The sequence below is a fragment of the Tamandua tetradactyla genome, chromosome X (assembly GCF_023851605.1).
Source record: "Tamandua tetradactyla isolate mTamTet1 chromosome X, mTamTet1.pri, whole genome shotgun sequence".
Classification (NCBI taxonomy): domain Eukaryota; kingdom Metazoa; phylum Chordata; class Mammalia; order Pilosa; family Myrmecophagidae; genus Tamandua; species Tamandua tetradactyla.
Window position 1 is genome coordinate 52,103,386 of NC_135353.1, and position 23,272 is coordinate 52,126,657.

The window sequence follows — 23,272 nt, forward strand, 5'->3', positions numbered from 1 at the left end:
CATTTAGTTTTTTCAGATCCTTTTCTGTTTTTAAAAAAATTGATTATTTTGCTTCTTTGCTGCCCTCCTTATGAGCATAAAAGAAGCTCATGAGAACTTTTGCTAGACCGTAGGAAGAATCAGGAACAGAATATTCAATTTACTGAGCAAATATTCTAGAAGTACTGACAAAATATTTAATAAGAGAATATGGGGAGCAGTGGCTAAAAATGGGCTGTTGGATTATGTGCATTCCATTTATTGCATCTTTCTTTCCTCATGAATTTTTCATATTATGGACTGCAACATGCCTAGGAATTACATTATTTCCAACACTCAAAGTATATTGTACTGAAAATCATGAGACAATTACTTGTTACATACTCATAGTTAAGCTGCTGTATTTCAGTGCTAACCCTGCAAGTCACTAGACCATAGGGACACATATGTTTGCATAGATGATGCAATGTACATACCATCATTACAATGACTAATAGAAACTTAAGTCTTACCAGTGATAAACATGAAGGAAAAGTAGCACAAAATAAGCAAAGTTTTACTGACACAGTGTAGATAGGTATTTGGGGGAGAAAACTAACTTTTATATTTTCTTCAATGTCATGTATGCATTTATACCCATTATATTTTATTAATAACCATAATTGATAAATATTAATATGGTATACGGGACGCAAGTATGCTGACCTAAACCCTAAGATGGTATGAAATGTCTTGTTTCTTAAACTGTCAAAAAGAATCTACATGTAAAAATGTTCTCAAATTTTTTCAAATTTTAGCAATAGTTTTGCAAATCTGATCATATATATATATATATATATATATATATATATTTTTTTTTTTTGCATGGGCAGGCACCGGGAATCGAACCCGGGTCTCTGGCATGGCAAGCAAGAGCTCTGCCTGCTGAGCCACCATGGTCTGCCCAGATCATATTTTTTAATCTGATCTCTTCTGCTACTTACATTTGAAAAATTTGAATTTCATATTTCTTTCCTAACCTTAGGTAAAAGAAAAAGAAGCAATTGAAAGAGCCTTAGATTATCCATTACCCAAATGATATGACCATTAAAAACTGAGAGCCAATATGGTATATTGATTTTTAGAGGAATATAACACCGTATAATGAATAAGGCTTTCTTGGCTATATTTTTTAATGCTCTATTAAAACTAGTTTAATACAGTTCCTGAGAATTTCTGGTTACTGCTGGGCCTACTTATGAGGTCAACTCACAGGGAACTTTTTCTTCTAAATATTAGCACAAGATACTAGAAAGAAACCACAATGATTCTTGTCACTACACTGAACCTTAAGACACAGACACCAAAAACATATAGCAAACCTATGACTGAACAAGCAAGGCTACAGATGGGGGAATTTATGCCACCAACACTTAAAGTGTTTGATAAACAGAGTTCATTTCTTAAATCTCTGAAGAGGGAATGTTTTAGCGCAATGAATTAAAAAAAGAATGTATGATTGGACTATCACAATACAAAATCCTATTGCACCAAAAAAATAATTATGGTGGCACAGTTTCACTGGCACCCAGTTATGAAATATAAGGGCATATCACTTCTATACTTTTAATAGAACATGTAATTACAAGTAAATAAAATATGGTGTAAGTGAAAAGTTGTTCAACATTGATAGAAAATTGTGCAATTCATTTTGTTCCCCTAAGTGTCGCATCAGAATTATTTTTCTCTCCTGGTTCTAATTGAGTCTTAGTGACTTACAAGGTAACACATTTTATTTTGCAGGAATAAAACACCTCGCCTTGAACTAAACCCAAGTGCATTGTAGAATGACTTTCTGTCCCGTCAGTCCAATTTGGAAGCCATGTAACTGCATATTTCAAGTAAGATGTTAAATCTTCAATTACTTTTTAAATCAACTTCTTCCACACCTAAATTTCCAAATATGTGATGTCTTATTCTACTTAAACAACTTAGTTGAAAGATTTTTTGGGGGGGTGTAACAAAACTAGATTTAACTTTTTTGAGATTCAGTTATACATTACGCAGATTATTGAAGGAACGGGTAAAAATTAAACAGAGCAAGTCCTAGTTAAAGGTTCCATGAGATCTCAGAAGCACATATGTGCTAAACATAAATTTTTTATCTTTTAAATCTGAGGATTCTATGAAGCCAAACAGCTTTCTAACTTCAGCTGGCAGCTCAGTCTTCAGCAATGACCTCCTCCCCAACTCCCCAACCTCCCACTAACCTGAACTATCACGTACCTTTCCCCACCTCTTAAAATACCTTTAAAGGCCATACAGCACCCCACTTAAAACTGGAGGGGAAAAAAATACCTCCGCCATTGTTGTAGGTCAGATATGGGAATCTCCAAACATTTCCCAATCCCACTGCATATCCAACCATAGATAGAAGATAGTCCGATTTTTTGGACCAGTTACCACGGTCCTGATTCTCATCATTTTCACCGACATGGAAATTCTCAGATGAGGCCGTCACTTTCTGGGGAAGGGAAAATACCAGCGTCTGTCTTTCAACCATGAAAAATTCCATGGAAGCATAATTTCCCAAGTCCATAAAATAATAGGAAAAGAAAAAGAGAGAGAGAGAGAGAAAGAGTTGGGGAAATTTCTGCTGATGGCTTCTTTTACAACATGTCCCCCTTCTAATGACAAAAGTTTTTTTTAAGTGGATATTTTACTTCTTCAACTGAAATCACCCAAATTTTGGTGAAAGGTTACTTATTGCTCTGGCCATCAAAAATGAAAGAGGACAAAATAGATTTCAAATACACAAGTCTTAAAGATGAATTAGGTAAAATAAAAACTTAAGATCATAGATCTTTGAGAATAAGGTTCAATTGCAGCTTATAATGAAAAAAGAACTCAACAGTCTCCTTTTCTTATGTGCTAATAGCTTGGGGTGTTTGCAGTTAAGAAAAGTTTAACTTCCCTCCCTGTTTTGGCAAATAAAATCAGTGCTTTTATGAAAGTCACAGCATAATATGCAGTCATATTGATTCTCTAGTCCCACCAGGTGGAGCAGCTCTCTCTTCACTTGTGGGGGAGGGTTTCTTTTACAAACCTGTTAGCTGCCCTGGGGTATGGAAGGTTCTTTCAGCCAGCTGAGGACAATACACCTCCCTATGTCCCTCCAGCATAGCCTAAAGACTGGACACCAACTGAAGCAGGACACCCAAAGCAAAGCATAAGAGGTGCCTCTACGTCCTCTGGCTGGGAAATAAGAACTGATCTCTTTTTCCCCTACTCTCTAGGGACGCCACAGGCCCGCTTGAAGCCAGTTGAACAGAAATATAGAAAAGGAGAAGCAGAAAGTAAAAACTGAGATTTTAGTTTACCCTTCCCAGGCCCTCCATTCCTCCTCCTGCAGCTCCCAGACCCTACCTCTTTCCTTCTGCACTTGAAGAAGTTCGGGCACTTCAACTTGTCCATGGTTCACTCACTCCCTCGGCTCACTCCGCCTCTTCTCTCAGTCTGGCTGAGCTTGACTGGTGGCAGGTGCACACTACCCGCTTCTACCTGCCAGAGTGATCCACCTTGCCCAGGGGTGGGACCATTTATGGAAGCAAGCTCTCTCCTCCCCCTCCGAGGCGCTGTTGTGTCAATTACCGGAAGGGACCAAAGTGAGGCTCTGGTTTTTCCCCCAGGTAAACCAAAGTGTAGCAATCTCCTGCCCCTGCCCCAGGGAAAGGGCTGGGCTGATAGAGAGCAGAGCAGCTTGAGCTGAGATGACTGACAGGCTTTGACTCAGAGCCCTGCAGGTGCCTTCGCAATCTTGCCTCCTTTCTCAGGCTCCCTGTTTCCTCCTAAACCTTGCCTCTCAGTCCAGTCTCTGTCCTGGGGCCAAGTGCTGATATCCACTGGTATTGGAGCAGGGAGGGGCCCTGCTATGGGACCATTCTTTTTCCCAAGACTCTTCTGAACAGATCATACCCCACATTCAGTCCTGGTTTCCTTAAGCTCTTGGATTTCCTAAAGTTTTAACCCTCACTAGAAAGCAGGTTGTTCCCTGGGGCAAATGCTGTGCCCAGAGGGATAGCCTCTGAATTGGGTACCTTGAAAAGCAGCCAGCGAGGTAAGATTACCCATCTGGCGCTGCATGAAAAGAGTAACCTTGAGCCTGTCTTTCTGAGACTTTCTGAGGCTTCGAAACAGCATTCCCGTTTATAGGAATTGCTTTGTGTAGCATTTCAAAGAAGCCAAACAAAACAAATTATTGAGCAGGTTTGTGGAAATTTCTAACTCTAACAAAGAGCTCCACTTTGCAAGAAAGGTGAGGCCTAGAAAGTAAACTATGAGGAAGTGTCCTAGCTTGGCCAGGGAGAAAATAATTCTTATAATACTGTTTACCAATGTAGCATATTTTCATCAGAAAATTCAAAGGATGTAAACTCAATATGCCCAGGTAAGAGATGTTAGCAGTTCTATGAAACACAGTACAAACCAATGCCCACAGAGAAGCCAACAGAGAGCCAAGATTTAGACCCTATGTATAGCTCCTTTTTTCTCTACTGACAACAAGAAGTTTCCACTTGCAATAGAAATATGCCCTGGGGAGTCTTGGCAGGTAAGGCAGAAGACAGTCAATGAGAGAAGTAGGGAAGTAACAAGGAGAATTAATGTTTCCCCTAATTATGTCTAGAACAGCGATACCAGACATAGACTAGTGTGTGTGCATGTGTGCACACATGTTTGTGTATGAGCATGAGTGCGTACCTCTTAGTATTATATACTATCTGGATGACCTAAAAGGTAAGATGAAACTATCAAAGTCCCGTAGAAATAAAAGCGGCCCACCATGGGGCACTACATACAGATAGTAACTATAGAATAAAGAGCAAATAGAAATCCTAGGAATAGAGTGATTAGAGGACAGCAAGACAAGTGGCATATAAAGGAAACAATCAGCAATTTTCCCTCCTTGTTAAAAATAGAGAAGCTTCTAGCACCTTTGATTTAAAAATAAAAGGTACTTTACAGAGTGTACTGTTTTGTTTGTTTCTGTTTGTTTGTTTGGGGGATATTATGTACATTGTCAAATATGGCTTTTCATGACCTGGTCCCTGCTTAATTTTTAGTGTCATCTCTTACCATCTCCTGCCTCAAACTCTTAAGCTTGTATGTCCTTTCCTGTACATGAATATACATACTGCTTCTCACATATGTGCCTTTGCTATTTCTTCTGGAAATTCCCACCCTCTTTTTCACTTGGGTAACTACTACACATCCTCTGAGACTCTACTTAGATGCCACCTCCTTAAGGTCTTTCCATAATGGTTCCTCCTCTATTACTGCAAACTGGGTTTAGATGCCTTTCCTCTGTATCACTATGCTACCCTCTATTATTTTTGCATAATGTGAAATTATTTGTTTATAGTCATCTAGACTGTGATTCTCTGAGGAAAAAAAAGTGTCTTAATCATTCTTGTTTTTGCCGGCACCTAGAGCTGAATCTGACATAGAACAGTCATTCAGCAAATGTTTGTTAGAAAATTTGGCTCAGACAGGCCATTTAATGACTGTCTCAAATGAGGGAAATGACAATTTGGCCTAGAATCCATTCCCAAGAGATCATGAATTACCAAGAGTATGTTCTCTCTTCTTTGGGGTCTGACTTATTAACTGAGGAACAAATTGTGTTTGTTCATTCATTTGCAGCTTGAAAGAAGTTTAAAAGGTTGAATGCACAAAAACAGAGATGTGACTACATAAAATCAGTCACAGGAGTATAAATGAACATGGCATAGGATAGCATGAGAAGACTCCATTGGTTGATGGGATAGTAAGAAATAAGGTTGGAGAGGTGGCCCTCATGTGCCTTGCTATCCAGGCCTAACCTATGGTCTGATAGGCAACAGTGAAGTGATTATTAACTTGGGAATGACACATGGCAAGCTTCACTTAAGTTGACAAAGACGCCTCAAAATTATAATTAATGACCTCCATGCCTAAAGTTGTGCAGTGTTGGACTTTTAACTATGGGCCATCTTTTACAGGATACACACAACTACTAGCATGAATTGGCTTAGTTTAAAAATAAAAATGTTGCTGGCAAATTAAAGGTTTATTTAGTAATGTCACGAACAACTGAACATCAGCTCATTACATTGATTGTGTCCATGAAACAATTGAAATAAAAACTGATCCAATAGGTACATCTCACACTCTTTTCCTCTCTTACTAGGATTAAGTTTATGCCATCATCCATAGAAGTCCTTTTGGTCTTATTTCTACTGACTAATAGTAAAGGGGACACATTACCTAAAGCTTTCTTCTAGCTATTTGGATGTGGAGAATTTGTGCAAATCCGAAGGCATTTGAAGTTTAATGAAATCCACTGACGCACTGGGCAACCAAATTATTTTCCAGCCCTCTCTCTTGTAAAAAACTTTTAAACTTCACTAGCTGAACATCTCAGAGAATGAATCCCACTATTCAAGCTATAGTCAAAGTAAATGAATAAAAGAATAATATAAATAGATAATTTTTAAATCCTACCATAGGACACGTATACATATATGAATTAATGTTTACAATTAATACTTTCAAACATCAACCACTTTCTTTAGAAAGTCAGACTACATTCATACTCAAGATATAACCAAATTATTTGTTTTAAAATGTCCTTCAATCCTAAGAGGTGAGAATGTCTTAAAGATAATCTTGCTGATAGTGAAAGAGGCAATGATTCTCTGGCTATATCAATAAGTGAACAGACAAAGAAAGCAAAAATTCAAAGACAACATGCCAGAGAACCATGGAAGGAGTTATGATGCATAATTTCTTAGTAGGTCAGTTTTCTAAGTAGGAGAAGTAAATTTGTTAAATTTTATGATTTTTTTTACGTTGGTATAGCATCCCATTGAAGGTTCTTTAAATATAAACTTTATATTGAGGTATAACAAGCATACTAAAAATATATATATCTTAAGTGTACAACTTGATGAATTTTCAAATACTTAAACCACCCATGTGACCAGCACCTAATTCAAGAAACAGAACGTGACCAGAACCTCAGAAGACCTCTCATTTATCCTCAAAGGCAACAACTGTTCTGAGTTTTAACATTATAAGTAATTTTGCCAGCTTCTGAATTTTTTTATAAATGAAATATTTCAGTATGTACACTTTTGTGATTGACATCTTGTCACTCAATATTATGTTTTAGAGGTCCAACCATGAAGTTGCATATAGCTGTAGTTCATCTATTATAATTCTGTACAGTATTCTAATGTATTAATATATCACAATCTATCCATTTTGCTGATGGAAATTTGGGCTGTTTCCAGAATGGGGCTATTTTGAATTGTTATATGTCTTCTGTATGCATTTTTGTTAGAAATAGACTTAGAGTAGAATTTCTGGATCACAGCATATATGGTTAGCTTTAGCAGAAACTGCCTCTATTAGTTTCCAGGTTTTTAAACAAATACCTACAATGGGTTAACTTAAAATGGGAATTTGTTAGCTCATGCTTTTGAGGCTGGAGGTCCAAAATCGAGGCACCAAGAAGGCAATGCTTTCTCCCTGAAGTCTGTGGCATTTCAAGGCTGGCTGCTGATGATCCTTGGTCCTTGCTTTTCTTTTACATGGCAATGCACATGGCAGCATCTTCTTTCTTTCTTGGGTTCCACTGACTTCCAGCTTCTGGCTGCTCCCTGTGGCTTCTCTCTCCATCTGACTTTCAATTCTGTTTATAAAAACTCCAATAATCTGGATTAAAGCCCAATCTGATTTAGTTGTTCTTATTTACAATGGGTTCACACTCACCAGAATGTGGATCAAGACCAAACCATGTCCAAACTGGGGTACACAATTCAATCCACATAACTGACAAACAGTTTTCCAAAGTGGTTTTCCAGTTTGCATTTCCACCAGCACTGCCATGCAGATTTTTAAAGGCTACCTGAAATGCACTCTGGAAGGAAAAAGTAAGTGGAAATGGAGGGGTATCCTGGGAAAAGAGGAAAAGCTGTTATTTATTGAGCCATACTGAGTGCTCTACATTTATTATTCAGTAAATTCTCGTAGAAACCCTTTGAGATAGGAACTATTATGCTTCCCATTTTACACATGATGAAACTTAGGCTCAGAGAATTGCTTTCTTAAGGTTGTACAACTAGTGACAGAGCTGAGATTTGAACTGAGATTATATGTCTCTAAAGCCTATCTTTCAAATCACTCTGTTACAAAATGAGGGCAACATGTTTTAAAATGCTTTGTCTGGGTGTTCCTGCTGCATAGGGCTTGGGCTTCCATTAGCATCAATGATGTCATGGCATAACGTGGTGACACTTGAAACTCCGTATCCTATACAACAATATATATGGATGAAACTGTTAACCTCATCTTCAGTAAGACTGAAGAAGCTTATCTGTATTTCCTTCTTGAAGAAGAAATCACAATTTAGACAATATTTGTGTGTCATTCCCAGATATTTGTCTGTTGAGTCTCATATTGTCAATATGCAAGTTTCCCAGACAAGGTTTGGATTCTACTGATTCACAGTGAGGATAATCAATTCTGGGTCCTGAGAGCGAAAGCTGTATTTCAGTAGCTGCTGCTTATCTGTATTTCCTTCTTGAAGAAGAAATCACAATTTAGACAATATTTGTGTGTCATTCCCAGATATTTGTCTGTTGAGTCTCATATTGTCAATATGCAAGTTTCCCAGACAAGGTTTGGATTCTACTGATTCACAGTGAGGATAATCAATTCTGGGTCCTGAGAGCGAAAGCTGTATTTCAGTAGCTGCTGTTTGGAAGCAAAAAGAGAAGCATACTTTTCTCTAAAGTGCAGTAAACACATAGGGTTAAAACCTACAGAACACTTAGATGCTTTGCAAAATATCCCATGCTATTACACACTTTTTTTTGAAAAACAAAAAAGGTACCTTTAACCAAACCAAAGCATTAATATAAGGCATGCCTGAATCATATTGGTTAATGGAGCTATAATGGCTTGAAAAAGTTGAAAATTTTCTCACCCAGGACAGAGAAGTTCTTTCTTAATTTGTTAGTAACAATAAATAAATGTTTTAACTTGACCTATATATGATAATATTGTAATAATGCATTAAAGGGGAGAAATACTTCATCTTCACCTTTGATATGCTAGTATTTCCTCTTTTAAAACCATCACTGTAAGGCATTCTTACAGCTGTTTTGCATGTACAATAATGACCTTTATCAGAACTATATGCCCTACCTCTTAAACATTAGGCCCTTTAGAGAGCTTGGCCCCTAATCATCTGCTTTCCCATGTTTAAGGAAATCATTCACTTCTATAGTCCATAGAAAAATTTCCCTCGTTAACTTTGTAAATAAAAAGAATTATAATAAAAATAATTTAATTATGGAACCAAACTGAAACCGAACTACTGTAATCATTTGAGAAGACAAAAATCAACTGAGGAATAATTATGTTAATACTATCTATGCTCATGTATAGCCATTTTCAATATTTTATTTTATTTAAGGAAGAATGGATTGGGAATTCCCATTACTATCCATTCTAAAGAACTGGGAAAGGAAATGCTATGAAGCAAATCAATCCTGTGTATAAAAGTGTGGCATTTATTTTTCCTTGCTTGGCTGAAGCCCTTTACCATAAAAGTGGTGTGTGGTAGAGTGTCTAGTATGTGAAGAATATAATGCAATTCTTTTCTCTTTGGCTGACAAGAGCGATGCTTGAACTTCTTTTGCTAAAACTGACATCTGGAGGGCCATCTGAGGCCTTCTTAATCTATGTTCTTTCTTTTATTGCTGAATGTAATGGCAACCCAGTTGGTTTGTGTTTTGTTACTGTCAAACAATACTGTTTGCTAACAATGATATTACTGTCTCTAGCAATGATAATAATAACAGTCACCACCACTTCAAAATAACATAACTTACTGTTTTGTGAGTGACTATGATATGCTGTGCAGTTTATGTTTGTTATTTTCAATTCTCACAACAACTCTACCAAGGAGCTATTCTTATTAACCCAGGCTCAGAGAGGTGAAATAACTTCCCAAAGACATAAGGCTGGAAAATGTGGGGGGTAGTATTCAAACCCAGTTCTGTTAACAGAACCTGAGCTGTTCCCAGTAACTTACCATGGGTTTCTCCTTCCTACCTCAACCTTTCTTGATAATTCTATAACTTCTTTCCCTCCTCTCAGCATTCCCCACTCTTTTTTTACTTCAATTTCTCCTTTATCATGCCTCATCCAGCCCTCTCCCAAAATGTTTTGCCTTTGTTGACATTCTCCTATCCTTACCCTTTCCCCTCAACTGGTCTCTCTTTAAAACACAAAGAGTAATTATTATTCATCACCAGCCAGATAACACCTTAACACCTGCCAACTACTTCACTAATGTAAGCTGGGGATCCCTCCTGAGAAACTGCTGAGGAGAAGAGGGGTGATTCAGCACGCAAGCCAATTGAATCAGTTTCATAAGCTTTCCTACCTATCATCAGAGATCAGTTTATGAAACCAGCACCAAGGCTCTGCCAATACCCATGGGGGTGGGTTCATAAATAAAATGGAATTGCTCTATAATCAGCATCTTTATAGTTAATAACATCAGTGGAGTATGGCAAACAGTTACTGGTGGTAAGGATTTCATGCTGCCCATGACCCTGTATTAATGGGATATTGTTGTTAGGGTTAGGAGTGGTGATACACTTGTCTTGTAATTATATAACACCACTAATGCCTCAATGTGAATTATAGCCTGACTCATTTGTTTAGATCTTTTGTGTCTAGAAATGAAGGGAGCTATGTGGTTAAGACTTACTGTGATACAGTGCTGAAAAATGCAGGAAAAATGAAAATGCAACCTCTTACATAACACCTTTCCATTAAATCTTTTTAACAACTTGAGTTGTTCATTCCAATGAGGTGCGCCAGGTGAAATAGGTGCAGTGTATAATAGTCCTATTTTTCTAAATGATTAATAGAAAAATACTCACATTGCTGTTAAATTACTTCTTGATGGAAAGAAAGCTGTGGAGCCAGAAAAAAATAGCAACATTTACTTAAATAAGTACTAAATCCTATTACTTATTCTGACTGAGATTCTTTTTAGGAAATAAAAAAATATTTCTGCTGGTATACAGTTTGTTGAGCAGTGGTGGATAAAAACATGATATTTTTTATCCTAATCACTGCCTTCTACCATGGTCTGTTGACTCCATTTCTTGACCTGTAAAAGCACCTCATAGCTTCTTATTTACTTTATGTTATTAAAATGTCCAACCTGCCTAACCCAGGTTAAAACTTCAATTCACTGCCACTTGACTGTTCATCTTCTCTCTTTTCCCAAGTAACAACCAAACTTCAGCCCTGGGGACTTGGAATGATGAAAGGATATGTCTTGATCTTTCATGCCTCACCTCTCTTTTCGGGGGTCTCTTTCTTCTCTGGGAGCTTGGAGTTGGGAAGAGCTACTGTTCTCAGTTCTCACTGCTTCCCTGGTTACAAATGATTGATCATTAACACTCTCTGCATGACAGGTATCCAAATCATGGGCCTGTGTGAGGTCTTCTAGAACCATATGGGAGGATGGCTCTCCTACACTGTTCTCTAATATGAAAGATATGTTCCAGTTGAAGCTTCCCTCAGTTCCGGCCTCTGGTGGTATGCCTCAGAGCCTCTGGCTGCTGGGAATACATTTATCAGTTGGCAGCCCTCTGGGTTTGCATACTAGCAAGATGATCAAGCCTGGCTACATTTGGCAGCATCCATTTGAACAGTGGAAAAACACATACATACTTTCTATGCCGTATTGGAAGTGCAAGCTGTTCCATTGACAGCTCCCTATTTATCCTGCCATTTCTCTTCTATCATTCTGTTTTCTCCTTCTCCTCAAACATTCATAAGGACAGATCAGATAGTCTACTAGATAAGCAGAGATTAAAACAAACGAACTAAATGGCATACTTGTGTCTCCATTTCTCCAGGCCCTGCAAACAACGGCAAGCAGCTATCTTGGAGTTCCCTCCACACTCACTTGGCTCTGAGGCGCTTCTCCTCTCCTCCTACAGAAGGAGGAAACTACAACACTTCACACACGTTTACACTATATTCACAGGTAATGTCTCCTATAATCTTCCTAACACTTCTATAAAACAGGTAGCAAAGGTAACAGTGCCCTGATTTTACACAAGAAGAACCTGAAACACCAGGACTCTAAGATCCTCTAAACTGTTGTGTTTTCAGAGGTTCCCTAAGTGAGTGGCAGAGCCAGAAGTAAACTCTGGTTTGTTGATTTCTCGGCCTATGCTCTTTCCAGGACTCTGCTGGAGCCCCACTCAAAACGATCTTCAAGATTTCTGCATTATACTTGCAAGTACACTAACATGATATTTGGATCCTTTGTAATCACATCTCCTTGAGCAACGTTGGTTCATGACAGCAAGCCCTCATGCAGAATCTCATCCACTGCATTAAAAAAAGATTTTGAGAAATAAATGGCTATTCATTAAATATTCTACACTAGATACTGTGGGGAAGCTGTCCATAAAACGAGCTGGCAGTCTTGGTCAGAAGAGTATTAGAGTTAAATAAGACAATGAATAATCAGGTACTAAATTGTGGGTTCAGATTTTACTGCTCAGAAGATTAGAATAGCTGAGGAGAGATTTGAAGGAGATGTAAAATAAGCCTTGACTGAAAGGATTAGGACTTGTGGGATAAGAGAACTGTCATCAGGCAGGAATGAGCATAAAGCAACAGAATTACAGGTCTGACTAGAGCAAAAGATTTTTCTTTTCGTTTGGAAGGGTTAGAAGAAATGGTTGGCTCATTGCAGTGGGATATCCTGACTGCAGACTTCATGAAGGAGAGACCTTGTTTTTTTCACCACTATATCCCCAGTGCCTTGAACGGGACCTGAAGTGTAGCTGGTTCAGTAAATGAGAGGGAGGAGTGCGTGGTATGGTATATATGAATTTTTTATTTTTTATTTTTATTTCTTTTTCTGGAGTGATGCAAATGTTCTGAAGAATGATTATGGTGATGAATATACTACTGCATGATGATATTGTGAGCCATTGATTGTACACCATGTATGGAATGTTTGTATGTTAGGAATGTTCATGTTTGTATGTTGTTTTGGCTTGTCAATTAAAAATTAAATTAAATTAAATTAAAAAATAGAATTAAAAAACCCTCTCCTTACATCTCTAGATACGTTTCTTCTATGTATATTCTTTGTCAACATCTTGTACTTCCCATTTTGTTACATATTAAACCTTAAACTACCAGCTTCCTTAGGAAACTACAATCTAAAATTTTAGAAGAGCTAGAAAATGTTAATTTAAATGTATTCCTCCCGGAGTCCCAAATAACAGCTATTAGTTATAAGCAGGTCTAGAGGGCTACCAGAAGACAGAGACCTCCAAGCCAGAGGTCTTTGAAAGAAACTAATAAAAATGGTATGACTAAGAATTTGAAAGGAAAAGATTTAAAATATGCTAAAAGCAGAATAATAATAAATAAAACTGCAGGAAAACCAAATAACTATTCAAGAATGTCATGGTTCAAATATAAAATAAAAATGTGGGACAATCTGATACAATTGATTGTATAAAACTCTATACATAAACACTCTCCACATCATCTATCGCTTGTGATAATGAACTCAAATACTATTTGGTTTAGCACTGAGACAGACAAAAAATCATGTCATCTTATGAATAAAAGCAAGGTAGGCTATGAAAGAAGAAGGAAAATGTAAGAGTTCTCATTTGGTAAGTTAGGTAAAGAATCACAAGATAATGTATAAAGTTGATTTATACAAGAAAAAGAGGTTTAAATATGTTAAGTAAAAGAACCACAGAAATGACCAATGAAAAGACTAAAAATAATATTAAAATCAAGCAGTAGCAGAAGAAGTTAAAGGTATTATATGTGAGCTAAATCTTCTTCAGGGACTCGATGAATGTGTTTAAGCTTAATAAATCAAGATATAAGCACATAGACAACCAAAACTATAGGCTGAACCCCCAATTTTGGGGTTTGTTCATATCAAACTTAATCCCACAAAGAATAGGTCAGGCCTACTTAAAATTAGGCCTAAGAGTCACCCCCAAGAGAACCTCTTCTGTTACTCAGATGTGGCTTCTCTCTCCAGCCAACACAACAAGCAAACTCACCACCCTCGCCCTGTCTACGTGAGACATGACTCCCAGGGGTGTGGACCTTCCTGGCAACATGGGACAGAAATCCTGGAATGAGCTGAGACAGCATCAAGGAATTGAGAAAACCTCTAGATTAAGCTGAGACTTAGCATCAAGGGATTGAGAAAACCTTCTCGATCAAAAGGGGGAAGAATGAAATGAGACAAAATAAAGTGTCAATGGCTGAGAAATTCCAAACAGAGTCGAGAGGTTATCCTGGAGGTTATTTTTACGCATTAAATAAATATCACATTGTTAGTCAAGATGAAGTGGAGAGGCCAGAGGGAACTGCCAGAAAATGTAGAGCTGTGTTCCAGTAGCCATGTTTCTTGAAGATGATTGTATAATGATATAGCTTTCACAATGTGACTGCGTGATTGTGAAAACCTTGTGTCTGATGCTCCTTTTATCTACTTTATCAACAGATGAGTAAAACATATGGAATAAAGATGAATAATAGGGGGAACAAATGTTAAAATAAATTTAGAGTGAAATGCTGGTGATCAGTGAAGAGGAGGGGTGGGGGGTATGGTATGTATGAATTTTTTTCTGTTTTCTTTTTATTTCTTTTTCTGAATAGATGCAAATGTTCCAAGAAATGATCATGATGATGAATATGCAACTATGTGATGACATTGTCAATTACTGATTATATATGTAGAATGGAATGGTCAAAAGTTAGGAATGTTTGCATTTGTTTGGTGATTTTTGGCATTTAAAAACAATTTTAAAAAAAGATATAAGCACATTATCTTAAGTAATCTTCAATATTTTTTGCTCATGTGTCCCCAAAACAACTTTTCAAAACTTCGTAACCCTTTGCACATTTTTAAGTTGACATATAAATTTTTTCAAAACTAAGTTTAGATACCTAAAAAAGGGTATAATTTCTGGAATATTGTGGTTTTGTTACTTTTTATTTTGAAATGCTTTCAAACTTGCAGGGCAGGTTAAAAATTAATACAAACCCCATACAGAGAATTCCAACATTCCCCTATAGCACACCCTCCCATTCCCACAGATACCCAGATCCAGCAATTTTTAAATTAGCATTTTGCCACATTTGCCATATCATTCTTTCTAGCCATCTATCTACCTGGTTATCTATCAGTCCATTTTCTGAATGAACATTTGAGTGTAGCTTGTATACGTGATACTCCTTGAACACCTAATAAGGTCAGGTACATTTCCTAGGACCAAACTCACTTATGTAATCTTAAGTACAGTTATCCAGTCCAAGAAATTTAACATTGATATAAAGCTTACAACCTATATTCAGTTTTCTCATATATCCCAAAAATAATGTCCTTTGACATTATAAGCCTTTTCTCCTCCCTCCTTAGATCCTCACCAAGATCGTATATTTCACTTAATTATCTCTTTAGCTATGTTTTTTTTTAAATTGTGGAAACATATATACAACTTAAACTTTTCCATCTCAATCACTCCCAAATGCACAATTCAATGTAATTGAACTCATTCACAATGTTGTGGTATCCTCACCACCTTCCATTACTAAAAGTTTCCCATCTCCCCAAACAGAAAAGTTACACCCAATAAAAAATAAATAAATAAATAAATACATGTTTCTTGCTGAACATGAGAATAAAGATGTTTGAATCTGGATTCCTCCCTGTAGGTAAGAAGGAGTTTTTAGAGTTAGTGTCAATAATAAAATCACTTGAGAATATTCCAAGGTGCCTTTAGCATTATTTCATATTTTACTTTGTACTCAATCTTCTTTCCATACCCTGACTCTGTCTAAGGATATCTCAAAGTAGGTGAGAGGAAAACTATCATCCCGGTTCATGAAATAACAATGAATAATAACCAAAGTAGGATTAACTTTTATTTTTTTGATTGTTATCAGAATCAAATTTTATTAAAGTATTTTTATTTTTATTTTAAATTCTTTGTTTCAAATTTTTCATTGTGGTAACATATGCACAACATAAAATTTCTCCATTTTAACTACTTTCAAGTATACAATTCAGTGGTATTAATTACATTTGAATTGTTGTGCTGCCATCACCACCATTTATTACCAATACTTTACTTTACCATCACTCCAAACAGAAACTCTGTACCTATTAAACATTAACTTCCCATTCTCCACCCCCTCCCACTCCAATAACCTGCAATTTTTTCTAGCTTCTGTGAATTCCATATTCTAGTTATTTAATATAAGTGAAATCAGACAACATTAACCATTTTATGTCTGGCTTATTTCACTAAAATGATGTGTTATTTTTTGTGCTTTGAACATCCAGATTTACATGCATTTGCATTGTTGACGGACCTTAATTGGTATACATTTCTGAATGGCAATTTGGCATCAATGTATTAAAAATCTGAAGAATGTTCATACCCTTTGACCTGGCACATCTTAATTTCAGCAACCTACCCTAAGGAGAGAAAGATGTGATAAAAATTTATCTACCAGAATATTCACTGTAGTGATATCCATAATGGGGAAAAACTAGGAATGCATTGAAAGTTTAAAAATTTCATGAATGTTTATGTAAATTTTACATTATTTAGCCAAGAAAATACAAGTGTAGAGGAATATTTAACAGCACAGAAAAGCAAACATCTTCACAAACACATGTGTAAAAGACTGGAAAAAACAATGTCAAAATATTAATGGGATATTTTCTGGGTGGTGAGGAATAATTTATATTCTTAATCAGCATATATGTTTTTTATAATTAAAGAAAACCACATTTTATAAATTTATTTGTCAAAAGTCTACATTAGGCAACATTGTGAATGAACCTGTGGGACATTGGTGAAGCAAAATAAGCCTGAAACAAGAGTAAATATTGTATGGTCTCATTTAGGAAATATTTATAAGAAAACAAGGGCCTAAATTGTAAGCTCTTATAGCAGTCACATTTAGTCCAGAGAGGTCATTGTTATTTCTGCATTTTTAGAAGGTGTTTTATATATGTATAATCTGATATTTAGAGATAACAATGAAGCCAATTAGGTCAGGATGAAGGTAATTCAGAATACAGGGGTAAGGAATATATTGTCTGTATTTTAGAACTTCACCTACTCTTTGAGACCAAAGGAAGAAAGGTTTGTTTTGTTTAGAACTTAAATTTTCTATAGCACGTAATCTAACTCAACCTGTCTGGATAGGTCATTTAAACAATCCAAACACAGGGAGCCCAGAATAAGAATGAGGGCCTTTAATCCTTTATAGCTTTATGTAATACCTGAATAGATCCCAAAGTATGTTAAGTACATAATCAAACTTTATTGGCAAAGTCCCTTAAGGGATGGGAGAAAATATATAGAACTATTAAACTTTACCACGAGGGAAATTCCTGATACTATGTCAAACATTATGGATGCCCAAATCAGTAGACCAAGCCCTTGATCTTGAGGCTTGCCCTTGTGTGTGTAGCAGAGAAGGTTATCCTACCTATAGGTATGCCTAAGAGTTACTTCCAGAGACCCTCTTTTGTTGCTCAGATGTAGCCTCTCTGTCTCTCTAAGCCCAATTCTGCAAGTGAAATCATGGTCCTCCCCACTATGTGGGACATAACATGCAGGGGTGAAAATCTCCCTTGTTGTGTGAGAAATGACTCCCAGGGATGAGCCTGTGGGATCAACCATACCATCCTGATCAAAAGGGGAAAAAGATGTGTAACAAATAAGGTATCAGTGACTGAGCGAGTTCAAATAGGGTCAAGAAGCTAGACTAGAGGTCACTCTTATGCAAGCTTCAATTAGACACTGCTATTGATCATAACTTGCCAACCCCCAACCAAAACCATTCCTAAAGAACACTGTTCTAGCTTGCTAGCTCCTGGAATGCAATATACCACAAATGGAATGGCTTTTAAAAAGGGTAATTTATTAAGTTGCTAGTTTATAGTTTTAAGACTGTGAAAATATCCCAATTATAAAGGTAAAAAAAAAAAAAAAAGCCCAAATTAAGGCACCAACAAGAAGTTACCTTAATTCAAGAAAGGGCAATGAAGTTCAGGGTTTCTCTCTCAAGTGGAAAGGCAAACATGGCAATGTCTGCTAACTGTCTCTCCAGGCTTCTTGTTTCTTGAAGCTCCCCCAGAAGCATATATTTTCTTCATTTCCAGAGGTCTCTGAGTATGGGCTCTCGTGGTTCTCGTGGCTTTCATGTGGCTATCTCCCAAATGTTTCCTCTTTTAAAGGATTCCAGTAAAGTAATAAAGACCCACCATGAATGGGTGAAGGCACACCACCCTCCTATCAAAGGTTAATACCCACAATTGGATGAGCCGCATCTTCATGGAGATAATCTAATCAAGTTTCCGATATTCAGTGCTGAATAAGGTTTAAAAGAAATGGTGGTCTTCACAAGATTGGATTAGGATTAAATCGTGGCTTTTCTGGGGTGCGTAAATCCTTTCAAACCAGCACAAACACCTAGGACATTATATAAGATTGTACAAAGTTTCCATGCTGTAGGGTAACTTTCCAAAACCTATAACCTCCAGATGGGTCCCTGGACCAGATAAGTGCTGAAATGCAAAGGAGTCAGCTTCTCCAAAACATCAACCAGCTCCATTTCCCTATCCCATATTATCAACAGCCCCTTCAGCATGAAAAAGTTAGAATGGGCATAGCTCAAATACCCCTAAAGAGCGGGAGAAAGATCAAAGGTGATGGCGGAGTTATACAGAGAAGGTAGGTTTTAACAAATAAGTATGATTGCTGAATCATTATATTGATATTTATTTTAGCCTCCATTATCTTACAACAGGTAGAAGTAAAAACCTAAAACTGTGAAATTGTGACCCATACCAAACTCTAAAATCTGTTCTACTAATTGTTGTGATGTGCTTTGAAATTTATTCCTTTTTTGTATATATGCTATTTTTCACAAAAAAGAAAAAGTCAATTATGATGATAAATGCACAGCTATATGATGATGTTGTGAACCATTGACTATACATTTTGGACTGTTATATGGTGTGCCAGTTTGAATCTGTGGTGTACCCCAGAAAAACCATGTCCTTTAATTCTCATTCAATATTGTTGGGTGGGAGCTTTTTGATTATCCTGGAGATGTGACTCACCAAATTGTGGGTGGTAATTTTTCATTAGATGGGTTCCATGGAGATGTGTCTCTACCCATTCAAGGTTGGCTAGCTTACTGGAGCCCTTTAAGAGGGAACCATTTTTTTGAAATAGCTACAGAATGACAGAACCCACACAGCCAGAGACCTTTGGAGTTGAAGAAGGAAAACACCCTTGGGGGAGCTTCATGAAGCAAGAAACCTAGAGAGAAAGCTAGCAGACATCGTCATGTTCATCATATGCCTTTCCAGTTGAGAGAGAAACCCTGAAAATCATCGACCTTCTTGAACCAAGGTATCTTTCTCTGGATGCCTTAGATTGGATATTTTCATAGCCTTACCTTAATTTGGACATTTTCACAGCCTTAGAACTATTAACTTGCAACTTAATAAAAGCCGTTCTGTTTCTGGTATATCACATTCTGGAAACTTGCAAACTAGAACACATGGTATGGGAACATATAATATATATCAATATTAAAAAAGATAACCCCCAGTATACACCTATGTGAAGGGTGGATTAAGATAAACAATACCCAACCCAAATTTGATGACAGCTAAGCAAATCTTAAAAGACACACCATGTTTCTTTGTCAACAACATGCACAGAATACAGTCTCATCACTGTCTGAATGATACAAAAGGGTTTCACTGATAAGAATTTACCATCACATACTTGAACACACACACATACACATGTGCATGTTGATTTAGACAAGTTTAAAATCTCCACTCTAGATATTTTCCTGCCTATCTGTACTTGGGTTAAAATATTTAATAATTTGGGGGTCTATTATTATGTACATCTTATAGTTTTGCATATGTCATTTCGCTGTGATTCTCGCATAAGGCAGTACTTGTTGCATGGGGTGTTTTGAATATTGCAGTAGTGCTGCAATACGAACTGCATCTTGAATGAAAGAGAACAGCAGTACAGAATTATCACTTCATTACAAGTGGCAGGCAAGCAAGGACAGTTTGCTTTCAAGTACAACTTATGTATATAAACAAGTGTTTCTTGCTTTGGTATTCTTGAAATCAAATTAAATATAGAACCATAAATAAATAAATAAATAAATAAATAAATAAATCTAGATTTGATTTAACATTCTCATCCTTTTTCCAAAGGCAGAAAGTGAAAGGGAACAGAGAACTGGAAGTGATGAATTCAATCCAATTGAGGAAGATGTTGGTATTTACAGGATATGCTTAGGTACCCTAAAACAGTTCTGGGAGTAATCCTGTGAATTCCAACTTGGTTTTACTACCTTTGCCTGAATAGGGCTGTTTATGCTAATACCAACAGATTAAAAAGGACAAAGACAAAATAAAAAAAGTTCATATCAGATGGTTTCTAATTTCTGATGCCTCTGGGAGGAAGGAGAGAGTGGTATGTGCCATTTTAAAGTCTCATCTAAACTTGTGCTTCTTGCCCTGACTCTTGGTCTAAAATTGAAAACAATCAAAGGAGGAAATGGAATCTAGAAACTCTGACAGTATTCACTATGCTTCTTCCCGCCTTCTAAGTAATTGGGAGTGTTAGGAAATAGGACTAGACTAACGTCACACGGGCAGCATCCTGCTGGCTCACTTCTTGCTGACATCATTCAAGGTAATAGTTAGGTAGCAGAGGGGAGGGCGATTCTTTTCTGAACTCCATGCCCTATGGCCTATATATCCTTTCCTCTTTCCTTCTTCCTTGCTTCCCTTCTTCTATACTTAGTCTATTGCTCACACACGCTCAGTCAGCCAGTTGGAGTGTGAAACTACCACAGAGTGTGTTAATTTGAGGGTATAAACTATACACAGATAAGGTAAATTATAGTTTTATAGGCTTATTATTTAAATTAGTTAGATAAAGCTTACTTGTTAATTAGGACCTTAAATATGCTGTTGCTCTAGAATTTTTCTCCCAGGCTGGACAGATCACACTTTTGGCCACCCTCTTTGACAGTCTAGCAGACAGACCCACACTTCAGAGCTCAGGTGAAACTGCACCTTCTTTAAGTACTCCAAAACTATACAACGTTTATTTTATCCACTGATTATTATAAAGATGATTTTTTTTGGAAAAAAATTCACAAAATAAGAAAAGTATAAAGTAAAAGCAAAAATCTTCCAGAAAATCTCCACCCAGATATAACCACTACTATTTCGATACATGCTTTGAAAATGCACACACAATTAAATTGTGAAAAAAAAAGTTTAGATCCCATTTTTGTATCTAGTGTTGTATTTTGAGAGTTTTCTCTTATCATCTTTTAAAACAACTACATATGAGTATAATAATTTATTTGATTTATTCTTAGTGATTTAGAGATTTTTTTCAAGTTTTTATTGTTTTAACTAATGCTTAGATGAGTATCTTTATCTGAAAATTGTTAAGAACTATTTCCTCAGGTTAGATTCCTAGAAGTGTGATTAGAGATCAAAAGGAATGATTATTTTAAGGTTTTAAAGCATATTGTTAAATTATCATCCAAAATTTTGCCGTTCCAAACACCCCTCCCCTCCCAAAGTTATCAGAGTACCTTTGCAACTCGTATTATAAGACAGCTATAGACCAGAACTTTCCTTACAATTTGGGAACACTGAGCCAGTTCTATAAATGCAAAGCTCTTATCTATTTATTTGCGTGATATATTCACTGCCATTTATACTGATAATCAGAAAGATTCCCTGTTCTTTATGCTAAATGACTTCTTGATAAGTCCAAGAATTCAAATTAGAGGTTTTGCTGTCTGATGTCTCTTAGTTACATTTCTCTGTAAACTCCATTTACATCCTAAATCTCAACAGAGTATAATTAAAGTTACAGAAAAAATGTTCAGATGGAAACGTTTACAAGATACTACTGTGATTTTAGGTGGCTAAACTGGCCACCAAATAAATATAATATGTAATTTCTTAATGTTTTTTATTAAATTTCATTTCTTCAGTCAACTTCTGAGAAATTTATATGAGAGAGGGCTAATATTTATTGAGTGGTAATCATGAGAGAGGGAATGTGCTTCTCACTTTACTTACATTACCTCATTTAATCATCACAACGTTCTTAGGTGTAAGGTCTCAGTATGCTGTTTTACTGATGAGAAAACTGAGGCAATAATTTGCCTTTTTTTTCCCTCATAGGATCTCATACTCTGTGTGATTTCATTTTCAGCCAAAAACTTTCTACCACAAACCATTACTACTCCAGGCATATTCTAAAGATCAAACAATAAGTGATTGAAGGGCACATTACTAGCCTAAATATAACCAATAAAGACACCTAATAACCCAACATACTTATATAAAATATTTGATATTAAAGCTCCCATTGTAGATAGAATGACTTAGACCCTATGGTTTCAATTTTAAATTACCCTGTAGTCTATTTGTAGATGTGTACATGTTTATTTTACAACATTGAGGGAGAATATTTATCCTCACATACTCTCATGTTAACTCTTGCAGGCATCTAATGTTTACATGGCAGTACTTGACTACCTGTATGCCATGGCACAAGTTACTAAATATGAGGTCAGAACTAAATTTAAGGTATGAATTAACTTCTTTCAGAGCATCTCATTTGCTCCCATTCTCATAAAAGGAGTGGTTTGCTTTTAATTCTTTGTTTTGTATTTCCTTCGAATAAATTATTAATCACATGAGAATCTTATAAACATTTGGGAAACAATCTTTAAGAAATTCTTTTGTTCACAAGAACCATCTCAAGTATACTTAAGCTATTGGAATTTACAAGATTGCAGCCTAGTTACAGAACTGATATTGTCCTACTAGATAAACTCATGCAACAAGCCTTGTAAGGTAATTTATGATTATCTTCCCAAGTCACAACTTCTAGGCCTCAACACTATTGACATTTTGGACCAGACGATTCTAGTGAGTTGGAGAGAGGCAGATTCCTTTCAGTGTACAATGTTCAGCAGCAACCCTAAAATCCATCCACTAGATGCCAATAGCACCCCTCAAGTTGTGACTATTAAAAATATCTCCAGACATTTTTCAAAGGTGCCAATGAGAGGGAGGTTG

General features: G+C 36.5%; 1 protein-coding gene across 2 annotated transcripts in view; it reads right to left on the reverse strand.

The window, feature by feature from the left end:
- The window catches only part of SLC6A14 (solute carrier family 6 member 14), a 238,621-nt gene that overhangs the window by 17,682 nt on the left and 197,667 nt on the right, over positions 1 to 23,272 (reverse strand). The window contains exons 1-2 of one of the 2 annotated variants that reach the window (XM_077146123.1): positions 3,385 to 3,701; positions 2,317 to 2,482 (exon numbers count right to left, since the gene is read on the reverse strand). The exons of the other annotated variant lie outside the window; for it this stretch is intronic. Of the exons in view, the coding sequence (XP_077002238.1) occupies positions 2,317 to 2,482; positions 3,385 to 3,432 (214 nt within the window). The 5' untranslated portion in view covers positions 3,433 to 3,701. Of the gene's footprint in view, positions 1 to 2,316; positions 2,483 to 3,384; positions 3,702 to 23,272 lie in introns of those variants that run through there. 2 annotated transcript variants of the gene reach the window in all.